Source organism: Lepidothrix coronata, unplaced genomic scaffold (genome assembly GCF_001604755.1).
Source record: "Lepidothrix coronata isolate B3197 unplaced genomic scaffold, Lepidothrix_coronata-1.0 Scaffold91, whole genome shotgun sequence".
Taxonomy (NCBI): domain Eukaryota; kingdom Metazoa; phylum Chordata; class Aves; order Passeriformes; family Pipridae; genus Lepidothrix; species Lepidothrix coronata.
This window is the reverse complement of record NW_016690271.1, coordinates 2,249,231-2,272,821: the sequence shown is the minus strand read 5'-3', so window position 1 is coordinate 2,272,821 and position 23,591 is coordinate 2,249,231. Positions and strand designations below refer to the sequence as shown.

General features: G+C 43.9%; 1 protein-coding gene across 5 annotated transcripts in view; it reads right to left on the bottom strand.

The window, feature by feature from the left end:
• USP32 (ubiquitin specific peptidase 32) overlaps nt 1-23,542 on the bottom strand; it is a 67,714-nt gene extending 44,172 nt beyond the window's left edge. For 4 of the 5 annotated variants that reach the window (XM_017821608.1, XM_017821610.1, XM_017821612.1 and 1 more), the window contains exons 1-2: nt 23,424-23,542; nt 2,958-3,085 (exon numbers count right to left, since the gene is read on the bottom strand). In XM_017821608.1, the coding sequence (XP_017677097.1) occupies nt 2,958-3,085; nt 23,424-23,481 (186 nt within the window). In that variant the 5' untranslated portion in view covers nt 23,482-23,542. Of the gene's footprint in view, nt 1-2,957; nt 3,086-10,032; nt 10,125-23,423 lie in introns of those variants that run through there. The other variant, XM_017821609.1, reaches the window with a different exon arrangement.
• Between the last annotated feature and the right edge of the window lie 49 nt (nt 23,543-23,591).

Here is a 23,591-nt window from a genome sequence, read left to right as displayed (position 1 = left end):
ACCAGATCTACCACTGCTCTGCAGACTCCCTGGAGAAACCTGCAGAAAATCCTCTCCTGGTCCACCCCATCCAACCCCTTCCCACTGTTATCCACTTAAAATTGTTAAAATATGTCTGCAGGCACGTCAGTGTAAATGAGACCAATAACAGAGGAGGATTTAATCCTCCAGCAAACATTCTGCAGAGCCTCAGACTCATCCCGCTCTCAGACAGCTCTGCCCAAGCACAGTCATTTCCACAGGGTGCTCAGCTCATCCTCTTCTATTACTAAAGTTTAATCCCTTTCCAAATGCTTGAAGGGCTAAATTATTAAAACTAAACTTGGGCTTTATTTGGGCACAGGGATTGTATGGGCTTCATGGCAGAGACTTGAATTCCACACTTTTTATGGCTAATCATCCTGTTTTCACAAGGTGCCTTCAAGGCTACACAGCCCATGTGGGCATTTTACCTTTATGTTACACACTAGAATCACTGCTTTTTTTAAAATATGCAGTTAAAACATCCCCTCACTTCTGCTGAACTTTGTACATCTCAGTTATGGTATCAGCTGAATGCCAAATATTACATCTATGTATTATTTCAATGCATTGTCTGCTCCTGATACAAACACAGAAAAGGAATTCTATGAGAATGCCCAGTGTATCTGTATTTTATATATGTAATTATGACCACGGGCAGCTGGCATTGCTTTGAGTTCAGCTGCTTAACCATTCCTTGGGAAGAGTTTATAAACACTGATTGGTCACAGAACAATATATAAGACAGATTAGTGTGCATGTCTAGAGAAGGGGCTCCACAATTTTTCACATTAATGTGCTATTTGAGAAAATTGTAGCAATGTGCACCATGAAAATATGATGCAATTTTCCAGAATTACTTAATACTGTTGCAGCTTTACTTAAAATAGCCACACCCAGACTATCAGAGCAATTTACATTTTGCAATGTAAAATTCAGGACAATTACATGGTACAAAGTAATGCTTTCTTGTAAGATTTGAGTCTGCCACGTTATCTTTCATGAAGAGTATAAAGAGATGGTTCTTTTCTGTTCAAAAGCAGCCTCAGCCTATCCAAGCAGTTCCCTTTGGGTCCCAATCCCTGGCCCTGTGCCCATGAGCTCCAGTAAAGGCTGCTGGGGGAGCAGGAGATGCTCAAGACGTTCTCCTGGCTCCTTTCTCCAGAGTATAAAATGTCCTGGAATCACTCCTGATTTTATCCTTCTGACCCCTCTCCTCTCCCAGTCCTTGGGAAGTGTGTGTTCCTGTTCTGGCAGCCCCCTCAACGTGTCCCTCCTGTCCCTGCTGGCATCATCCCTCTTCTCCTTTGCCTTTCTGGGGCTGCAGCTTGGGAACCAGTGAGTCACATTTGGAGAAGAAGCTGCACTGACACTCAGCTCCTCAGTCAGGATCACTGAATGCTGTGCACAAACCACCTCACAATCATAATGTGGGTATTTAGAACAGATATCATCTCATGAGTCACTGAAATGACTGCACTGGCCAAAGTTAGGAGCTCCTTTCTCAACGCTGTTCTCCTTCACAGCCTAAAATAGAAAACTACAAAAAAAAAGCCTTCTTGAAACATCATCATCATCATGATTCTGTCCTTCCACCTCCTCTGCACAACACTTCTACTATCAAGGTGCCCACAGCTGCAGATGGTGATTCCATTATTTCCCTGCATTTAAAACCAAAAGCTGTTCATGCTTCTCCCCACCTGACCAGCTCTCCTGCAGTTAAACAACACAGACACAGCACAGCTCTTCAGTTCATTTTATTATTATCCCCAACTCCATTTGCCAAGAGATCTTTGGAGAACACTCCTGTCCTGAACACGTAAATAATGGTTTGTGTGTGTGACAATCATGCAAACTGTCGACCACAGTTCCCCTGGTTTCAGTTCCCTGTTCTGTGTTCCTGCTGCACAACTCCTGTGCTTTTAATTTAACAAATTCCTGAAGGCCCATCACTACTCAGACATGAATAACTATTACTCAGAACATGCAGAGCAGCCAGCCCAGCAACCTCAGGCTCCAAATGATCTATTTTAATGACTGAAAGGCTCAAAACCCAGAACAAGGTCTTTAGCTGCCTGATGACTTTGCCTGCCTCTCCCCATCCTGCAGCCAGCGTTTACAAAGCACCCCTTTTCAGTATGAGCAGAATCAAACCCAAATTTTGTCCAAATTTACAGTATTCAAGCTCCCAGATATGACCCTGCATTGCCTGAGCCTGACAAGTACCATCATTGGCACTGGAATTTTGAGATGAGTTCTGATGAGATGCCATCAAAAACCAATTATGACTCTTCCATTAATTTTATTTCGCCACCTGGAAACCCAAGAACTGCTGTATAACCATGATGAGTGTTAAAGGACAGAACCATCACCAAAATTGTGTCTTTAAGGACACAAAAAAAATAAAATAGGGACTAGCCAGCAGACAGGTGAAAACCCAGAACCTCTATTTGTGACTAAATCAGTAATTTAATCCTTAATATTGACATAAAAGGGACACAGTAGTACAAGCTAATATAAAATGCTGAGAATTTTGTTATGAATTATTTCAAATCAATTGTATGCAATTGATTTTTTTGTTTGTTTAGTTTTATGGGCTACCAACAGTCAAAGAACCCAGAAAACACCCTCAGAAATTAATACTGAAGAGAGGTTTTAACCCACGGGCAAATCAGATCCCTCCTTTTAATTCCCTGGTGTTCACACACGTTGAAGATTTTCCTGGGAAGCCTGAAACACCCCCACAGAACCCAAACTGTTTACAGAAGCCAGTAGTATCATCCTCTTTGTCAACACTTGGGAAAACCAGGAAAAAATGGGAGAAATTCAATTCGTTCCTGGGCCTGTAGAAGCACATCTGTGCGTGCACACCCACAGCTCCACATGATCCACTGCATTTGGCTTCCCAAATGGAAAAGAGCAGGTTCAGAGCTCACCTCAGCAACTTTTGGAGGGACTCCATCACCAAGAACTTCCCTGATGAAGCACTGCTGGGTCATATAATAGGAGAGGCCACAAGTCCTCTTGAAAGCATCTTTCAGCCTCTTCAGCTCTATGTCTGTAACTGTTGAGTGAGAACAGAGGGGGGAAAAAACCCAGTCAATAAAGGTGTTAGAGAAAGGTAACAGCTTAAGGAATCCCAGGATTCTGTATGCCTTACATTTACCTTTCCAATAAAGAGACACAAAGAAATTAAATGCATGATTTCACCTAAATAATGGGGAAATGTGACTACTGGAAAATGAGATCTAATAATCTAATCTTGCTTGAAAAGAGAGAAGGGAAGCAGACCTATAGTTAACATCAGTGAGAACACCAGTTCACTGCCTAAGTTTTCTGACTTCAATGGTGTATTATAATTTGTTCTAAATTCAGCCCCATTATTGTCACACAAAGGAAAATGAGCCAGTTTTATGATCAGTTTTACATTGCATGCAAGCCAGAGAAATTATCTGCAACCAACAGTGGTGAATGTTATTAAGAACAGCTCCAACAGCATCTTTCAAGCAGCTTCATCCTGTAAAATCTGATTTTCTGTATTCAAAAAATAAAATACCTCCCCACCACTACATGCTCATGAGGCATGATTTAAGAGGGATAAAACTCGGGACTACATGGAATTCTTCACCTAAGATTCCCTTGCACAGCCAAAATCTGCCTGCCAGCTCCTCCTGCCCAGGCTTGTCCACAGCTGTAAAGGTGGAAAACCTGCTGCCATCCCCTCCATGCCTGGGCTGGGAGCTTCCTGGAAAGCAGGAAGCCCTCAAGAACTTTACAGGCACAAGGCAACTTTCTAACAAAATGTTTGAGAAGGGAAGTATCTCGTGGAACAAAACAAGGCCTTTGTCCAAAGCCAAGCTTCAGGAATAGCACAGCTTGGCCCAGAGCCCCCTGGAAGTCCCCACGTGGTGCAGGGGGAGTTATTTCTCCTCCAGGAGCTGCAGAAGTGATGCTGCACATGGGAGCTGTGCCACTGTATTTATAGTAAGGCATTTTCCTAACCCTGATATCACGAGCCAGACAGAATCAACACTGACATGGCCAAAGGCTTGTCAGGGCTTTTTGTCAGCCAAAATAAAACAGAACCCTCGAGGGCTTAATCCAGCCCTCAGTAAAACTTCTACATCTCACTTAATTCATTCATCAAAAGAAAAATCAATCCTTAAAAGTAAATCACATTAAAACGTTCCTCCCTAATTTTAATCCTTGTCAACACCAAAACAGACCATTGGCTCCACTTAACAATTGTGTGTAACACCAGAAATTGGGTTATGTTTCTGCTCAAATTTTATTTCTGGGGACTTCTGACCAGGATAAAGAAATAAAATTAAAGTAGCTAAGAAATAAACCTCCAGTGTGACCCACAGAGCACCAGAGCTATCAATTAGCACAGTGAGGAGTAGCATTATCACAGATCTTGTTTTACTAAACCAAGCATGCTTTAATTACCTGGCAGAAGAATGTTGGGATAACGCTGTTACCTGGCTCATGTGGTGTTTAAATCTCACTATTTCATAACAACATCTGTCCAGAGAGGCATTGGCTGTGCCTGTGCCTTTACATGTGATGCTTTAATGAGCACTCAAAGAAGAAAGAACTGAAGTGCTTCACCTCCTCTCACCTCTGATGCAGAGCAGAACTACAGAACATTTCCAGCCAACAGGGACAACTCCCCACCAGGTGTTCAATGAGCAAAAGCCTGGGATTGCTCAGGGAACATGGGAAAGGGGAAGCTCCTGGCTTTGTGCTTTTGGCAAGGTAAAGCAAACAACCTGGATCTCAGACTAAATCTAGCAACAGTTCTTTGAGGAAAATATTCCCATTTATTGCAGGTTTTATACCCCTACACACACACACTTTTAATAAAAACAGACTCTGCATTCTGGTTTTTTTTTTCTCCCCCTATTAATTTTTTTGATCTCCTCACAGTTCATCCAATCAGGTTGGTGGTCATTTGGCAAAAAAGTTTGTATGCAAACGAAGCATTAATTAACCTGATGCTTAGAGCAGCCTGGACTTCAGGAAGTGCTTGGGAACAGGAAAATCCCATATAAACATATTTACCATGACATGCAGGAGTGACTGGAGTGCCAGTGAAGGTGAGGAGAAGGTTGGGAACAAGGCTGGTCACCAACACTACCAAGACCTTCAAAGAGAACTAAACTATCAGGATATTTAATAACAATGATTAGTTGACACTGCCAGCCCATGTTATATTTCAAAAGCAAGTTATTAGTGCCAGAGACCACTTAATATTATTGTTTGCATGCAGAAACTACAAAACAGGTCATGGACTAACAGGAAAGGTAATTACTTCCATTCCTTCCCCAGGAGCCATTAAAATGACTGATGCTGCCCATTTAAAATCATCTGCAAAGCTTTGCAAAGAGAAGTTCATTAGACATTTAGATGCAGGCACACCGAAGTACAACTGAAATGAGCAGAGTATAAATCAAAGATATTATCAGTGTTTACTGGGAGGTTGGAAGACAAAATATTTGAACACAAAATCCCAACACCAAAAGTACCAATTACTCAACACAGAGATAGAACGTGATGGGGTGTTGAGAGGAAATAAAACTAAGTCTTTAATTATTAAAGGAATTATTTCTGGAAGCAATACATCTATTACTACACCAACACTAGGAATTAGAACACTCACACCCCCCAAAGCCACCTTTTTTCTCTCAATTCCACAAGCCCTGCACTTGAAGCATCACAGACCAGGGAGGTGTTTTTAATCCTACTTTTAGATGTAAATAGAGTTGACAACCCTGCTTCCTGAAGTTCTTTCATTAAGTTTATTCACTTTTTCCACAGCCCAAACACTTTGAGGAGCCATTTCTCTCTGAACACCTCCAAAAGACCATTCACAAGCTGCTGCCATCAGACACAGGAGACAGACACTACTAAATACACCGTTGTTGCATTCATGAACTGACAGAGGAAAACTTCAAACTTCCCAAAATAAGTTCATGGTAGTCAGCGCAGCAAAAACCATCTCCTGAGCACAGCAAAAGCCACCTCCACATCCCACCTCCCAATGGCACCTCAAAGTGATTGTGGGGAGAGCGATGAAATTGGAACTGCAGATCTAATTCTTCACACCTCCAAATTACAGAAGTGAACTTTTTACTGGAAGGTTCCCATTCAAGGTAACAAAAGCAAGTTTCAATAGTTAGACACTGTATGTTAATTCTTAAAAAATATATATATCTGCCCACTTCCAAAAGTCACCACTGAAAGAAATGGTCTTCTCCCCAAAAGGAGAAGCCACAGGCTGTCACTGTGGCTGGGCTGACTCTGCTAACACAGACCTCGGTGCTACCTCAGCTGGAGGGCTTCCAGGAGAGCTGGAGACACTTGAACAGGAGATTAGTGCTGCATCCAACTCTCCAGGGAACACTGGAGCTCCAGTTTGTTTAATAAAGTTTAAATGAAACCACGCAACCTCAGCTAAAAATGTCACCCAGCTTCAAGTAATTGTCCCAAACCTCCAGCTCACCAACTGCTCCGGGGATTTTTAGTTTCAGAGTGTTACTTAAACTCAAGGCTGTTTATACGGATGTACAACTCCACTCTGGCTTTTAATTCCCATCTATCCAGGTAATGACTTGTGCAGTGCCTCCCAAAACAGTCTCGTGCTGGAACCCACCCTCTGCTCTGCCTTCACATTTATCACCAGGTCATCCTGGAGGTTTCCTTTTAGGCTAAAACCCTCTCTGAAGCTCCAACTGTGCAAGTGCAGGTGCCCAACTCAAGGTAAACCTTAAGTTTACACCTCTAAAGGTGGTCTGAGTTTCAGAGGGGATCCCTGCCAGCTCTGCCACTGATACAAACGGGAGCAGCAGGAGTCTGGCTTGGAAAAAAATCTGCTCCATGTCTGTAGAAGCCTCATGTTGGATACCTCCAGTCTGGGCTCCAGAGGGGATGTTCCACTTGGAAAAGGAGGGCAGGGAACTGAAGTCACCACCCTCCTCCTCCTCCTTGAAACGAAGAGGGGTGTGAGAAACCCAGGTTAATTGCCTGAAGCATTTACTGCCTGGTACTCAAATGCTGCAATATTTACACGTGCTCATCAACCACTCTCGAGTTTAAAGTCTGTTCTGTATAAAAACTGTAGCCCAAACAGTGCACATAAACCCCTAATTTATGTACCACAGAGCTCCTCTTCCAGCAGCAGAAACTAATCCTTTTGCTTCCCCAGCCTGGAATGTTAAAACTCATCTTTAGAGGCACCTTTAGAGGCACCTCCAGTTCTGTTTCAGCTGAGCTGGAGGAAACCAACGGCTGGAGTGGAGCTTTGGCAAGTTCTGCAGCCACAATTATTCATCTGACAATCTCTATTCACTTTAGAGACTTTTTTTTTCTTTGCACATCCTGCAGCTCTAATCCCACCCCCACCTCCTTGGCTTTTATCTTGGAAGGCTCTAAAAGCCTCTGTGTGTAGTTCAGGTGCAGCACAACCCCTGTCCCTCCCAGACAAAGGTCACCCTGAAAGGCCCTGGACAACTTCAGAGCACAGAAGCTGGGACACAAACCCTTGTCTCAGCAAAAGCTGCTCTGCTGTTACCAGACTGCTGGTGAGATTTATTAAGAGTCATCATAAAAATACGACTGCATGACTGAATACACCTAATATTGATATTTTTGCTTGTTCACTTCCTGTTTTGGAGAAAGATAAAAAAGAAAATGGTGACATCAAAGCCAGTTTCTCACTAATCAAAGTACCTACAGTGCATATTCTGTGAAACTTCCTCAGAGACCGAGGAATTTACACTAAGATTGGCAAAAACTACCTCGGTAATGTTTTATTCAAATTCTGTAAAGCAAGTAGTTAAAAATCTTCCTTAATTATATGTATATGTTATTTTTGTAAATGATGCAACACTGGGACACCAGTGACAGCAGGAATGAAGAACTGCCATGCACCACATTCTCTTCTTGGCACCCCCAACCTGCACCTGAACCGAGAACCAGAGTCACTCCCCTTCCCACAGGGCTGCTCCCAAATGGCAAAGAAATTCCAGTTGCAGATTTAGAGATGCACTGAGGAGAAGCAACAGCAACATTCTGATGAGCAGGCACTGCTGCTGAAGCTGCACCAGCTCACACGTGGATGTTGAGCGCTACAAGAAACAAATGTTCATTTTGAAGTGAGTTTGTCTAAAGGTTAGAAGTGGTTAGTCAGGCCCAGTGGATTTTCTGCAGCTCAGATAACATAATTACTGCATGACACAGGCAGTGAGGACGAGCACAATAAATGCATTTTAAATTCCTATTTAATAGTTACTTGGAAAGTCAGACCAGCCACAAAAAAAACACCTTCCCTTACAATGCTTTTTCCCTCCTGTTCTTCAAAATCCAAACACACTGATGTAAAATGCTGGAATGAGATACAAACCACAGCTTTCCAAAGCAGAGCAAAGGGGAAGAGTAAAAGCATTTGAACTCTTAATGCTGCCTGAAACATTCAGGCAAGAGCCACTTAACCTCTCTGTCTTCTCTCCACACTAAAATGGATATAAATTCTAGTCTACACCAGGCAGATGTGTGATAAATGATCTCAGATACTGCAAAAGCACTACAAGCTACTAAAAAGCTGCTTTAATCACCAAAAAGGGCAGAATCCCAAGAGTTTAACTGAGGGAAGGTGGAATTAATCTGCCCTGGCTGCTAAAAACTGACCAATTAACATCATCTGGAATTAACTGGACACAGAAACACCACCAAAATCACAAAAGCAACGTGCAAATCCTCGCTGCCACCAGGATGAGCAGCAGCAACAACACCGAAAAGCCTCAAATATTTAACTTGAATATATGAAATTATTTATTCTAGTTCGCAGGTTACCAGCAAAAAACGCCAAACCAGCCAAAACAGGGCAAGAAGACCACAACACATCCACAACGCTGAAAATCAAAACAGGAAACAAAGTATTGCATAAGCAGGAAGAAAAAAAAACCAGAGGATAAAAAGGTCAGCTGAGGTGAAGGGTCAAGAAACCTTGAGCTCATCTGACTGAACAATCTCTCCCTAGTAGGATTGGTGCTTTTCCCCCAGAAATACAAGCATCAAAATGCCCACAGTGCTCCACAAACACACAGAGAAAATCCAAATTTCCAATGACACCACCTGATGAAAACCAACCTGCTAAAAAAGACAAAATCCCCCCCCAGCCCTGCAGATCTCAAGCACACAAAGCAAGCAATAATTTGCAACCATCAGCATAACATTGCATTTACTCTTTACTAAAAATAGCCAAACCTGAACTGTAATAAAACAGGCAACTTGCTCAGCCTTCAGAAAACAAGGAAAATTCACCTGTCTTGAGCAGCTCAGGTTTGCAGGATTCTAATATTTTGATTTTTAAGTGACAATTTTAAAGGTTCGATATCAAACTCACAGGGCATATAATTCTCTAACCAGACAATTATCTTCCCTGTAATCACTCGCTCAATATTTCCCCCAGGAATCTTCATCCTAGTTATACATGGAAATTTTATTACTTTTTTCATTAGTCTTTATTGTGACTTAATGGCTGCAGTTATGAAGTTGTCAAGAATTGCAGCAATTACTAAAAAAGCTTCTAAAAGAGGTAAAATGAGCAAGTGAACATAAAGAATGTTTGGGAACAGCCCCAAACAGGCACAACAAACTGCAATTGGGATAAATGAACCAGCTATGAGTAAAAAGTCGACCTCCACACCCACACAGCCCTGCCAAAAGGGAATCCACCGGGGGATATTTTGGGCAAAAACACAGACAAAAAAAAAAAAATCCTGCCTCCCCTAAGGAAAAAATTAATCCACTCTTAAAGAATCTTTCATAGCTGAAGTATCAAAAATGACACCACTGGATTTCCACAGAGCACCTCACTAAAGACTTGCCAGTCTTCTCCTGCTGTTTACCAACAACAGGAATTTAAGGATAACACCAGAGTTTTGGGATTTAAAAAAAAAAATAAATAAATGGAATTATTCAATCCAGCTGCACTTTTTTTCCTCCTACCTCTTCTTTGGTTTTGGTAGCAGGGGCTCATCCTGGAGATAAAGCTCTCCTTGGTTTGTCAGATTTAAAGCATATCAGAGGTTTAACATCTCCTGTGCGGGGAGTGGAAGGAGATTTAGTCATTACAGAAGGATTGGCCAGTTCTCTGGAACACCAACACTTCGCATTTATGTGATGCTTTTAATCTTCAAAGAGCTCCCTCCTCCCAGCTCCCATTCCCAGAGGAATGCCAGCATTCCCAGCCTGGTTTATCCCTCTGTATCTCCAGCAGGACACACGCTGGCACTGCTGGGATTATGGTGCCTGCAAAGCAAAGCTCCTCAGCACGGGTTTGGGGACAGCCCTCCCAGGAAACCCAGGAAACTTAACAGCCAGGGTAATAATTACAACAGGGTAATAATCCTCCCACCATCTGAGCATATAAATCTTATTGGCTGTATTTTATATCCTCAGGAATTAAAGGAATCCTGGTCCAACCCTGGGAGCCACGGAAAGAAGCTGAACCTTCCCAAACCTCTGCAGAGCAGCAAAGGCAATTTTACCATTTGCACCAGGGGCAATCCGAGCACAATGGACTGGGATATTAGGGACAGAAGTAATTCCTGTTACTAATTAAAGAATTAGTCAATTCATTCTCAGGGATGGAGCGATGCAATTCCCAGCCCTGGGTCATCCCAGGGTGGCACCTTTCTCCCCCAGGGGTTCCTGTCCTTTGGTAGAGGGGAAAAGGGGGGCAAGTTTGAAGTGGTTTTAAACAGAGCACAAGTGATCTTGCAGCAACCACTGAGAACTGAACTCCCCTCCAAAAGACAGAAACATCAACTAAAAATAATCAGGAGTGTGGGAAGCCCTAAAAGCAACCCTGTCTGGGATGTCCGCCTGCACCTGAGTTCCCAACCTTTTCATTCCCTAATTTTCTTTCCACTGCTGTTTTCTGCACAGTTGTCATGGTTTGTCCGTGATTTCCCAGGAGATCATTTGGGCTTTCAATCTTTTCAGCATTTTTAATTAACATTTAGTCCTCTTTAGATGAGAAGTTAAACTCTGCTCTTCTGAGCTGTCCCTTCACCAGTTTTCCTGGCAAACACACTGGAAGTTTGGATTGTTAGAGGTGAGCAGAGCATCTTCTGTCACAATTCAAAAAAGCTGCTCCCACTTTATTACCACCATGAAAAAACCATGTAGACATTTATGCTTGTTAAGATTCACAAAATTACAATACAGAACTCATTTCCAAGAAATAAACAGCCTGTTAAAATGAAAGGCAAATGCCAACTATGTAAATGCAAACACCACATAAGGACCTCACTACAAAATAAATCGTAATATAACAAATATTTCATATCCTGCCTCCCAACAGTGCCAAAACCACTAAAGGCAGCTGTAATAGGAATTGTTCTTTAAATAAAACAAATATAATCTGAGCCTGAAAGTTAAACACAACCTGCAACTTGTGCACAGGAAGGCAGAGCTTCCCATCACCTTCAGTGAGGATGAGAGGCAAGGAAGGAGTTCTGGTTTGGGGTTGCTGGTGTAGTTTGGCTCAAACACTCACTCCAGTGTTTCCCTCTGGCAGCTAAAAGAGCCAAGTCTAGTAAAGCACAGCACTTAAATACTGTGACAAGAATAATAAAAGATTCAGATAATGTTTACACACTGCTACATCTTCATTTCTGAAGTCAGAAGAAAAGTATTACTCACTTGCAAGTCGAGTGTTGCGGCACAAACACACTCCATGTGTGTATCCATGTGCCAGTAAAAGGCTCTGTACTTTGAGCCTTCCCGCTCCCAACTCCTGGGGACACATCTGTCTCCAATACAACCTCAAACTCAGGTGCAAAGGGAGCTATTGCAGTGCCAGGTCACAGATTGATGCCTCCTGTTGCACTGGTGAAAACACACAACAAGGAGTTTGCTGCACAACCTGTGAGGGGCTGAACAGCAACAGCAGAACCTCCCAGGGAGACACTGGCCTGGAGAGCCAAGAAATAAAATCAGAACTACCATGGGGGTAGTTCTGGGACCCCATCACACGTCTGGGAGAACACTAGGAACTGAATGAGGGGTTTATTTCCTATTTCCAAACCATTTCCATCTCCTGTTCAGAGAATTCTCAATTAACATCCGACTGTTCGTATTTAGAATTATCCTGAAAGACTCCAGACCAGTCTTACATCACAAAATTTATGTCTAAAGATATTCAGTATTGGATGTAGATTATTCCCAAGGTCCTCCAGCGGGAAGAATGAGGCAGCCCATTTAGACCCAGCCTGTGACAGCTGCATGGGAATCCAGCTCCCAGTCATCCCACTGCTCAGAGGGATGGGATGACTCCAGTTTCAGAGCTTCACAGGAACACACTGCCCATTGTTCCACGGGAACAGAACAGGGATTAGAGCCACTTCACACCCCAGAGCTCCAGTGCCCTCAGCAGTGTCAGCAGCTGGAACCTCTCCCCGAGTCCCTGCAGAGACTCACAAGATCTCCTCAAGGACATCCCAGGCTCCGGGAGCAGCAGCACATTCACATCATAAATTAGTGACATTTTATAGGAGTCTATATTTACCAAACATTTTATAGTCTGCTTTTTAACCTCCCTCCCTGTGACACTGTGGCTCCTGCACATCTTTAGCCCACGTTCTGCACTGGAATTCCTGCACATTGTGGTTCCTTCTCCTCTGATCTATCACTGCAATCCCCTCATTATTTAAAGAGCAAGATCAGTTCTCACAAGACATTCACACCACTGTTCTTTAAACAAGGTGATTAGATTTGTTAATGGCAAAAAGATCAATTACAGTTCTTTAGGAAAAGAAAAAAAATTGTTTGCTGCAAGATTGGAAAGCAGAGACCAAAAAGTTGTTACATTAGTTTTCCACTGATAAGAACCTTCACTAAGATCCTCACAGGACACAGCCCAGGCTGTCCTGACTGCTCCAACTGCTCATCAGGATTTATCCCAAAGCACTGCTGCTGAATTCAGCTTGTGCCAAGTGCAAATCCACTCTTTCAATTTTCACACTAAAACCCAGGATTTAACTGTATCACATCACCAGGGAAAACGTGCTAAAAATCTCCTTTACGAGACCAGGAAATTTCCAGTGCAGAGTAAGATTTTGGTTCTGGGTAACACCTAAAAGCCAGAAACAGGGATTGAAAAGAAGTGCTTCTTCAGCCCAAAATACACTCATGATGCCACATTCAAGTTCATTTTTAGAACAAATTCAATCTGCAAAACTCAAGTTCTCATAATTACTATCCCAATACTTTCAGTTCTTTTTCTCCACATCCACAGACATTCAATCTGGCTCTTCCTGTTCTGTTTAGGGCTCTGTGTTTCTTCCACCTTTTTTTTTTTTTATTCATTCAAGGTCTCAGAATTTTAAAAGAGCAGATTTTGCAAACTAATGGAGTAAAACTGATGGTTTAAAACAACTCCAGTGACTGAAGGGAACCCACAAGGAAACCAGAGAGGGAACTGTAGTGGTAGGACACAGAGAAACGGGTTCAAACTGAAAGAGGGGAAATTTAGGTTAAATAGGTTAAATATACAATGGGATATTGGGAAGAAATTCCTCCCTGTGAGGGGGGTGAGTTCCTGGCACAGGTTGCCCAGAGAAGCTGTGGCTGCCCCATCCCTGGAATGTCCAAGGCCAGGTTGGACAGGGCTTGGAGCAACCTGGGATAGTGGGAGGTGTCCCATGGCAGGGACTGGGTGATCTTTAAGGTCCCTTCCAACCCAAACCATTCTGGGATTCCAACTAAATCAGCCTTGGGATTGTACAATCCCACTGAGACAGCAGTTCAAATATTGCAGCTGAGGATTTTGCTGCCCCAGGACAGCCCCAGAGCACTGCCCTTCTCCCTGTGTTTGAGATGAGGAACACCAAGGCAAAACACAAAGAAACAGAAGCATACATTCTATATTAAATACTTCACATGAAATTAAACTATGACAACTGAAAGACCAGCTAACAGAAAGATAGTTATAATGTGAATAAAACCGCTGTTCTTGAGGAAGAATTCAGAAGGGCCTGTAAGAGGGTTTATTTTTAAAGGATGAAGCATGTATTTTTATACAGAATGCAATTATCTCTTATTTTGGCCTGCTGACATTGCTTCTCATAACTCGTGGGTCTAATTCAGACTCTAAACTAAGTGAAACAGCTTTCAAAGGCTTTGGACATTTTAAAAAAATCATCAAAATAAGTGTTATCCATCCCTTTTGCCTTTGTAGTTGTGCTGCACTGATGCTGCTGTGGCTGCTCCCTCCAGACCAGCTCTGTCCCTGTCCCTGCAGAGAACCCGACCAGAAGGAAGCCAAATCTCATTTTAAGGTACAGGACGTCTCAGTGCCTATTTAAAACCACTGGAAAAGTCAGAAGTGCAGTGTCTGACACAGCCAGACGTGATTCCTGCCCGGCTGGGTTTGTCTGCTGCTCCCCATCACGAGGAAGGGGCTGATCCCGCCGGTTCCAGCAGCATCCCTGTCCCAGGAACTCTGCTCTGCAGCGCATTCCACCTCAGAACAGCTCCGGGGAATTAACACCACCATTAACACCTCATTTTGCCCCAGATACACCCCACGGTGAGCACAGCTCGTGTCATTCCCATGGGATGGGAGAGGTCTGTTCTGTGTTAAAAGGAGGAGGGAAAGGAGGATTTAAAGTCATTCCCATGGGATGGGAGAGGCTTGTTCTGTGTTAAAAGGAGGAGGAAAAGGAGGATTCAAACCCCCTGGAGCTCAGGGAATGTCACTGGATCTGCCAGGTCACCCTCCCTGTGACAGGGATCACTTCAGGGAAGACGCTATTTCAGTGCTTGCACCATTTTTACAGTAACTAATGAAATAAATAAACACCGGTCCTTCCAAACTGCCTCATTATCCCTTGTCCAAACCTTGCTCAGCCACATCCTCTTTTACTCAACCCCAAATAAAGGCCTCGTTGGCATATTTTTAACTGAAAGTCATTTTGTTAAATGAGTTATTTAATCAAGAATCTCACACCTCTATCTTCTAGAACTCAGGCACATATAATAAAGTAATGCACTAAAATAATTAAGGGAATTTTTTTTTAATTGCCATTATAATGAATGACTTAATGGTCTACACAGTTTATAAGTTGCAGCAGTTTTTAAAGCAGATTTGGTGAACCACTACAAAACCCATATGCAGACACACTTTGTGTTAAACCACGATCTCAACACAGGTTACACCCATCAAAAATCACAAACCCAGGAGCTTTCACACCAGTTTAATAAAACAGCATTTAAAAGTGATGCACTTTCCAAACATGTCCCCACCTATAGGGGCTACATCGGCTGAAGACAAGCCCATAAAAAAAAAAAAAAAACACTTCTCAGAGGGGTTAGAATTCATCAGGTAAAAAAGAAATGCCAGGTATTATTACCCAGCTAAGCTGGAAATACTAAAGCTCCACAGACCCAGCCATCACTACCAAAGGTAAGGTGTCCCTGAAGAAATCACAAAAGAAAATGTGCATTAGGATTTTTGCCACTCTTTAGGTGAGCAGGGGATTTTTATTCCAGTAAGTGCCAGCAATAATCCAGCATTCAAAGTTTTGTGAATCAGACCCTTTGAAACTCTCAGGCAGAATCTACCTTAATGGGTTTTTCTTCTACATTCATCTTTGCCCAAAGGCTTCATTGTCTCATTATGTAAACGACCTTTTCATATGAAAATTAAATGTTAAAGATGCTTTTTGTAGTTCTTCAATACTGCAAATATCACATGGACATTCACAATAATTCAGACTAAGTGTAACATAAAGAAAAAGCACCTGCTTGAAGCAATAGAACAAATTAAGAAATAACTTGTTTTTAAAAGACTTAAAAACTGGAAGCCTTAATTAGAATTAACCTCCAGAACTTTCTTTCCTGCACAGAAACTCAAACTAAGAAATCATGAGGCAAAGAAAGGCTTTAAAGGAGGCCTTTAGGAGCCCTAAAAACCAACTGGGTAGTTCTGGTTTGCATCAGTCTTTGAAATAACTGCAGTCAGTGGACAGAAACAATTCCAGTATTTGAAAACACATCACTTACTCTACCCCTCCTCCCTTGGTTTTCTGTGTGCTCACTGTATTTGGAATTTCTTCTTGGACCAAAAAAGAGCAGGATTATTTTAATAATAATTAATAAGTCACACAGAAGCCATGAGAGCTCAAGGACTCCCCACAGAGCAAGTTATTCACGTGAATGTGTGAATTCACAACCCAACCAAAAACACACTCCCTTTTCAGAAGATGTTGTCCTTTTTAAGAGGACAGATGTTGGTAACACCTGGATTTTTAAGTAGAGAGTAATCCCAGCCAGCCCCACCTCAAAGCAGAGTTCTACAATAACCTGGATTTCCAGAATGCAGACACCTCCTGCCTCCCCTCCCCACATCACCTGCTGCTGCCACGTTCCCTCCCATTCCCACAAAGCTTGTCAGCCCTTCACAGGCCCGTTTTTCGAATCTGATTTCATCTTTTTTGAGTACTAAAGAACTGAATGCTTTACTTATTTTATGAAAGGAGACAGTGCAGAGCAGAGCAAAGGGTGAGGGTTGTTTTACTCATTCCTCCCGTAGTGCCAGGAGCCAGAAAGCCTCAGACTGTTGAGTCAAGTAAACAGGATTCAAAGCAGCCCCCTCTTATTTTCTTTCTTTCACATTTCATTGGAGATGCTTCATCTCATTCTGAAAGACTCCCCAGTTTCTATTTTTGTCTTTTTTTTTTTTCTTCTCTGCAGGACACTGTCAGGTAGATTTAGGACTTCATCAAAACAAGGCTTTACCAAATTCAACACAAACACAAATATTCCATAGGATAATCCATCAGGTTGGAAAGTATCTCAGGAGGTCACCCAGTTCAACCTTGTGCTTGAAACTGGGTCAAGGCTGAACTCAAACCAGCTTCTGAAGGGCTTTGTCCAGGCAGAGCTTGAAAACCTCCAAGGATGAAAGTTCAACAACTTTCCCTGGGCTTGTATATTTAAAAAAAAAAATAAATAAATCAAAAAAAGGCCTGGTGTTACAGGAGGAAAAACCAAAGTGACTAGAAAGAGGTGTCCATGAAAATAACTGATCTCGTTGGTTAAAATACAAGAAATAAAGCCCAACAAGCCCAGTGGGTCTGTGAGAGCTGTGAGATATACAGGCACATCATCTATAAAACAACTGAATGTTGTCAGCACTGAGTTTTACTCTATATCAAGATAAGAAAATATATTAAGTATAGAATAGGCTGATAGTGGTCTTTTCACTTACATTAAGATGTTTCACACTCAAAATGAGGATTTGTTCAGCTTATCCTTTAACCTCCAGCCCCATGGCTGGAATGGTATCTGTTTACACTCCTTTGGCAGCTTTCCTGACCACTTTGATTGGAATCTCTGCAACATGCTGACAGGACAAAACTGCAGCTAATCTGTGAGACTGCTAGTATTTAGAGACATGATTCACCTGTGAGGGGAGAAACCAGAGGATTCCCAACATTTACTGAATCATATTTCAAGTTTTGAGGGTTTTTTTTTCTTTAAGATGTTCAACTTCTTTTTATTTATGAAATGCCTACACTCACAAATGCTCTTTTCTTTGCATCACTGTGTGCACATCCAGCATCTGAGCACTCACCAAGGTTCTGCCATGCTTGGAACAGCTGGGCTTGGGAACCACCTAAGAATCACTAAAAACCTACTAAAAGGTATGAAATCGGCTCCCACAGAACCACAGCACTCCCAGAAGCCTGAGCAGAAGGCAACATTTTCCTCTAATTCCTAAGTTTTCGACTGGCATTTCATAAAGAACCTCCAAAGCCCACAGAAGGCATCTCAGGGAAGGAACCTCAGTGTCAGTTGACTTAAGTTCACCACACAAATGTTCCTCATTTCCAGCAGGAAAGAACTTGGGTAGTTCTAAGTGAGAGGCTGAAAACCCCCGAGGACACTTCTCTAAACTTGGAACACGAAGTAAAGGAAGAGAAAGTGGTCACTGCAACTTGGCAGATGAAGAATTACAGATAAAACACCCCTTTCTCTTCCAAGAGATCAAGGGCAGCCCTGGGGAGAAGGATTTGGGGGTGCTGGTGGGGGAGAGGCTGGACCTGCCCCAGCCCTGCAAACCCTCCATGCCCTGGGCTGATCCCCCAGCGTGGGGGGATTCTGTCCCTCTGCCCCCTCAGCTGAGACCCCCCTGCAGAGCTGCTCCAGCCCTGGGAACAGCACAGGGAGGACATGGAGCTGCTGGAGAGAGTCCAGAGGAGGCACCAAGATGATCAGAGGGATGGAGCAGCTCTGCTGGGAGGAAAGGCTGGGAGAGTTGGGATTGTTCAGCCTGGAGAAGAGAAGGCTCTGGAGTGACCAAACTGTGGCCTTCCAGGACCTGAAGGAGCTACAGGAAAGATGGAAAGGGACTATTTCCAAGGGCCTGGAGTGGTAGGACAAGGGGGAACGGCTTCACACTGACAGAGTAGGTTTAGATTAGATATTAGGAAATAATTCTTCCCATGAGGGTGGTGAGGCCCTGGGACAGGTTGCCCAGAGAAGCTGTGGCTGCCCCTGGATCCCTGGAAGTGTCCAAGGCCAGGCTGGACAGGGCTTGGAGCAACTTGGGATAGTGGCAGGTGTCCCTGCCCATGGCAGGGGGTTGGAATTACGTGATCTTCCCACCCAAACCATTCTGTGATTCTCCAAAAGGCAGCCTCTCTTCATCAGTTCATGGCAGTTTAAGTAAAGTCCCCAAGTCACTCCCCCCTGGTAGTCCATGCCCAGCAGAGCCTGCTGAGGTGCCCTCCCAAAACAAGCATCACAGCTGAATGCCAAGGTTGTGAAATAATTACTGCCCTGTGAATTTGAGCAGCCACTTGCAGCTCTGCAGCTTTATAAACAGGAAGTGTGAAGCTGTGCATTCATACCTGCTTTCATCATATGACAGAGCCCTAAAGCCATCAAATACTGGCTGGCATAACAAGCCTGGCTGTATAATCTAGACTGTCTCCACAGTGGCTCCTATTCATCCTGGTAGCTGGAAAAAAAGGCTAAGAGAGATCTGGGCATTTTCAGCACATGCCTCTGAAACTCAGAGCTCCACAAACAGAAAGACACAGGTTTATCCCCCTAAAAAACAACACATTCTGAAGAACCCTCACCTCCCCGTAATATTCAAGCACTGCTTTTCAGTTATGATAGAAAATAAAGTAGAACAACTTCCTTCTTGGAATGCAGAGAGAAGAGAATAAAGCACTAAAATGGTTCCCTGATCGTTTTGCCTAAAAACGCGTCTGGGATTTAAGAAGTTAATTTTATAATTTGGAGCAATAAAAAGCGGTTTTCCATGGGCTCAAGGGTTGAGTCCATGGATTTGTCACCACGCTGAGATGGACAACCTCAAATAGATGATTATATATTTGCACAAGTTCTCCATCATCCCTCTGTCAGATTTATTACATCTGTACTGGAGGATGTTAATGATCAGACACCAGATATATTTGCCTTGATTTAAATAAAACAAATGTAGCTATTTTTCAAATTCAATCAAGGCACAAGAGGTCATTAACAAGATTTATCCTCTGCCCATCACACAACATTAGTCATTACTGGCACACACACTAAAACCAACCTTCTTGTGGATTAAAGTGGGTTTTCATCGCTTTGATGGGCTTGGAGTCCTCCAACCGGTACCACCTTCGAGATGCACAATGAGGAAGGAAAACCGCCTTCAAAAATGACTATTTCATGAGCTCTCCAGAGGCAAAACCTGTGGAATTGACACACCTGCCAGTTTTGCCTCACCATTAGCCAGCATTTTACATCTCTGAACGCCAGCACTGGTTTCGTGCTTTATTTTTGCTCTTTTTCTCGCTGTGCACAAACCCAAACCCAATGAAATGGATTCAGCAGCAGCCACTCATCCCTCCAAGCCCCTCACTCCCTGACCACGCTGACGCTGGGGCACCTCCCTTTCTCCCACCCTGCACACAAAAATTCCACCTTGCTTCAAGCAGAAGGAAAACTCTGCCTTCCCCTCCAGCCCAAATCTGACAGATCCATGATTGTTCACTGCCATTTCTCGTGTTTCAGCCGTCACCTGGCTCAATATTCGGCACAGATAAGCTGGAACTGGCCTGAGTTAGACCTGCTCTAAGTAGCATTCACAGAAAATTTGGCCACACATTCTATAGTTTCATAACTTTCAAGCACCTTGGTGGATTTCTGTTCAGTCTGTGATTATCCTCCAGAAGTTACTGAGGCAGAACACATTAAGAGTCACTGGAAAATACAGTCCTTAGGGATCTCAAATAAACTGGCCACCAACACCACACAGACATCTCTTTCCTGGAGAATACTTATTAAAATATTTTATAGGCAACACAGTGCAGGAGCTGCTGGGATAATAGAGCAGTAATAAAATACAACAGTATTGGAGATAATACAAAAGTCATAAAAAGTTCTTCCTTTTATGAAGTTTTAGTGGCCCAACAACAGCACTTTTAAGGAACTGGGTGTCAAGACTGGCAGCAGAACAACTAAAAATAAGGCAGATTTTAGAGCACCACCTCCTTGGCCTAAGGCAAGGCCTAACGCTGAGCAATTCCAGACATCCTGATGGACAGAGGGGCAGGAGAGGAGTGGAAGTGTTGGAAAAGGCACCAAACCAAAAAAGGACCCTGCCTGACTTGCAGCACTGCCCTGGGAAGAAAATTGTTGTTGGAGCTCAGGACGAAGCAAAAAGCAACGAACTCACCAGCCCCAAGACCAGTTTGTGCCATCACAAACTTAGTTTGATACGATAACCAACAGTTTGATGCTCAGTTTGGAACAAAGCACTTCTTACTTCACCTCCTCCCAAAGAATCCCTCCTGGGAAGGAGCTCTGCAGGCCCAGGGAGGGCTCTCCCCACAAGAGCAGATCCCACACCTTTCCCACAGCAGCACCCAAAGCAGCCCCTCTGGCTACTGGAAATAAATGACCACGAGTGGCAAAATTCATGAAAAGAGATGTCTGAAAGAGCATCCCTTCCTTTCCACTCCCAAACTGCACAACCAGGCCTGGATCTCAGGGAGACCAACGTGGCTCCCTGTGACCTGCACTGGTGGACACAAGACAAGTCCAAGGTGCCCATCCTGAGAAAAATAACCCAGCAGTTACAACCTCATGTTCCAGGGTGGAAAAGGCCACCAACACCAGCCTGCTGCCACACTTTCATCTCCCCCAACAGAAGTTACATTTTAGCTACAGTTATTTATATTGTGAGCCTTTAACCACAACAAGTCTCCTCACCTTCACAACCTTTGCTTGCTCCCAAAATGGAATTGCAGCAAGTAAAACTGCTGGTCGTTATTTTCCGAAGCAGCATTTATCCAGATATTCTGAACAACTGAAATTAAAACTGGTGCCTCAAAAATATGATCACCACATTCTGAATGATCACTACAAGCATGGTTAACCACTACTGATTACCCAGGAAGAATTCAGAACCTGTACAGCATCACCTAATACAAAACTTTCTCAGCGTTTATCTACCAGACACCAATGTCAGAGAAAGCAGATCTAATCAGAGATAAATAGATTTGGCTTTCTTTTTTTTAATGTTTGTGTTTATCCATTATCTCTGTTTGTGTCCACAGAAATGCCCCAAGTACCAGGACAGTTCTGTGCAAGTAAGAAACGGTCTAACAAATAATGTTTTGATAACTAGCCTGTTTTATACATACAGTGATTCACTGGTTAAGTAAACAACATAGTTATTTAGCAAAACATCAATTTATAACAGAGTGCCTAAAACAACCTTTCTGTTCTCCTACAGAAAAACAGTATTAAATGTCTCATATAGAGAAGAATAACATGAAATAAAATAACAACAAAGGAAAACATTATATTCACTGCGCAGAAATAATTTCAAATAACTTTTTAACAGATCAGTCTTATTAATTACGGAACATCCAGAGCAACTTAAAGAGTTTGAAGCATTTAAATCTCACGTTAAAATTCAAACCACTCGTTTTTTTCTTATTTATGAACTTTGAAATACACATTTTGACCAAATGAACGTATTTTGCACCTAAGAGCTTATTTCAAACTCTTCCTGGTATATTCAACTTCACACCTCTACCAAGCTGCATTTGTGACTCCAGCTCCTCTAAAAATACACGCACCAAAGCTTTTAAAGACTTCCTATACTTTCACTAGCAGTGAAATTCTTCAGGGCTGTTATGTTTAAAATATGTAACGTGAGTTTGAGTCACATATTTGTTTCTCCTCCTTGACAGTATGTTGCTCCATTTCCTATCGACATGGCATCCCCTCAGAGGCCCCCACCAGAAAAAAAAACAAAAACAAAAACAAATTAAAAAAAAAACAGAAAATATTTCATAAAAATCCCCTTTCACATCAAATTGTTTCTCTTTCAATTAACACCCAGCGGTTCCACCCAGCTCTCCCTTATCACTCCTGGCATGCCTCTCGCAAAAAGGGCAATCCATAGATTGGCCTGAGCTCATGGATTTTATCAAGGCTTTCCGTATCAAACAGGTGAGCTGCTTTACCTGCACTGCACCCCGGGAACGCACGACGGGGCAACAACCACGAACACCTGCCCTGCCTGCAAACCACTCACTGCCGAAAATTCCCGTCCCTCTTTGTCCTTGGACTTGGCTATCACTTCCAGAGCCAGGGAGCTGCCAGGGTGTAGCTGCTGTCGCCTTGGAGCCCTGCAGCTGCGAGCATTCACCATTCAGCTTGTTTATGTTTTCCCCTCGCTGCGTTCCTCTTTAAATTCTCCAGGAGGGCTCTGGAAACGGGGCTGGAACAGCGACACGGATCCCAAAAAACCCCGCACACGCCACATCCACCTCCCCACCCCGGCGGCTGCAGATGCGCGATCCCCGGGCACGGGGGAAGTAAACACGAGGGATGGGAGAGCCGGGAGCTGACAGACAGCCCTGTCACACCGGGATGGCAGCATTTCCCGATTTATCCAGGGGGAGAGAGCCGGCGAAGCGGCAGGGAAAGGGAAAGGCCGGGCCGAGGGCGGCGGGAGGGTCCAGGCGGTGGGGACGGGAAGGGAGAGAGCGGAGAGGGGAGGGGGCCTTCTGCGGTGAAACAGGGGGGAGACACCGAAATAAATAGATGGAGATACACCTAAATAAATAGACGGGCAGATAAATAAATAAATGACGGGGTGCTGGGGAGGGGGGGGCGAAAGGGGGCGGGGAAGGAGCCCGAAGGAGAAGCCCGAGCGGCGCAAGTGCCTCCGCGCGGGGTCCGTCATGGAGGTGCCGCCTCACCGCCCGCTGCCGGGGGGCAGCGCGGGGAGCCCCCCCCTCACACACACACACACACACACCACCCACCCGCACACCCGCCCTGCCCCGTCCCCGCCGCGCCCTCACCCCTCCGCAGCGCCTCGTCGTAGCCGAGGAAGCCGATGCGGGACTCCTTGGCGCCCATGGTGCCGCTCAGTCCATGGCCGCGGCGGCGGCGCCCGGCGGAGCCGCTACCGACGGACGGGGCGGGGAGGGGCGGAGGGGCGGGGGGGGGGTGGGGGGGGGGGGGGGGGG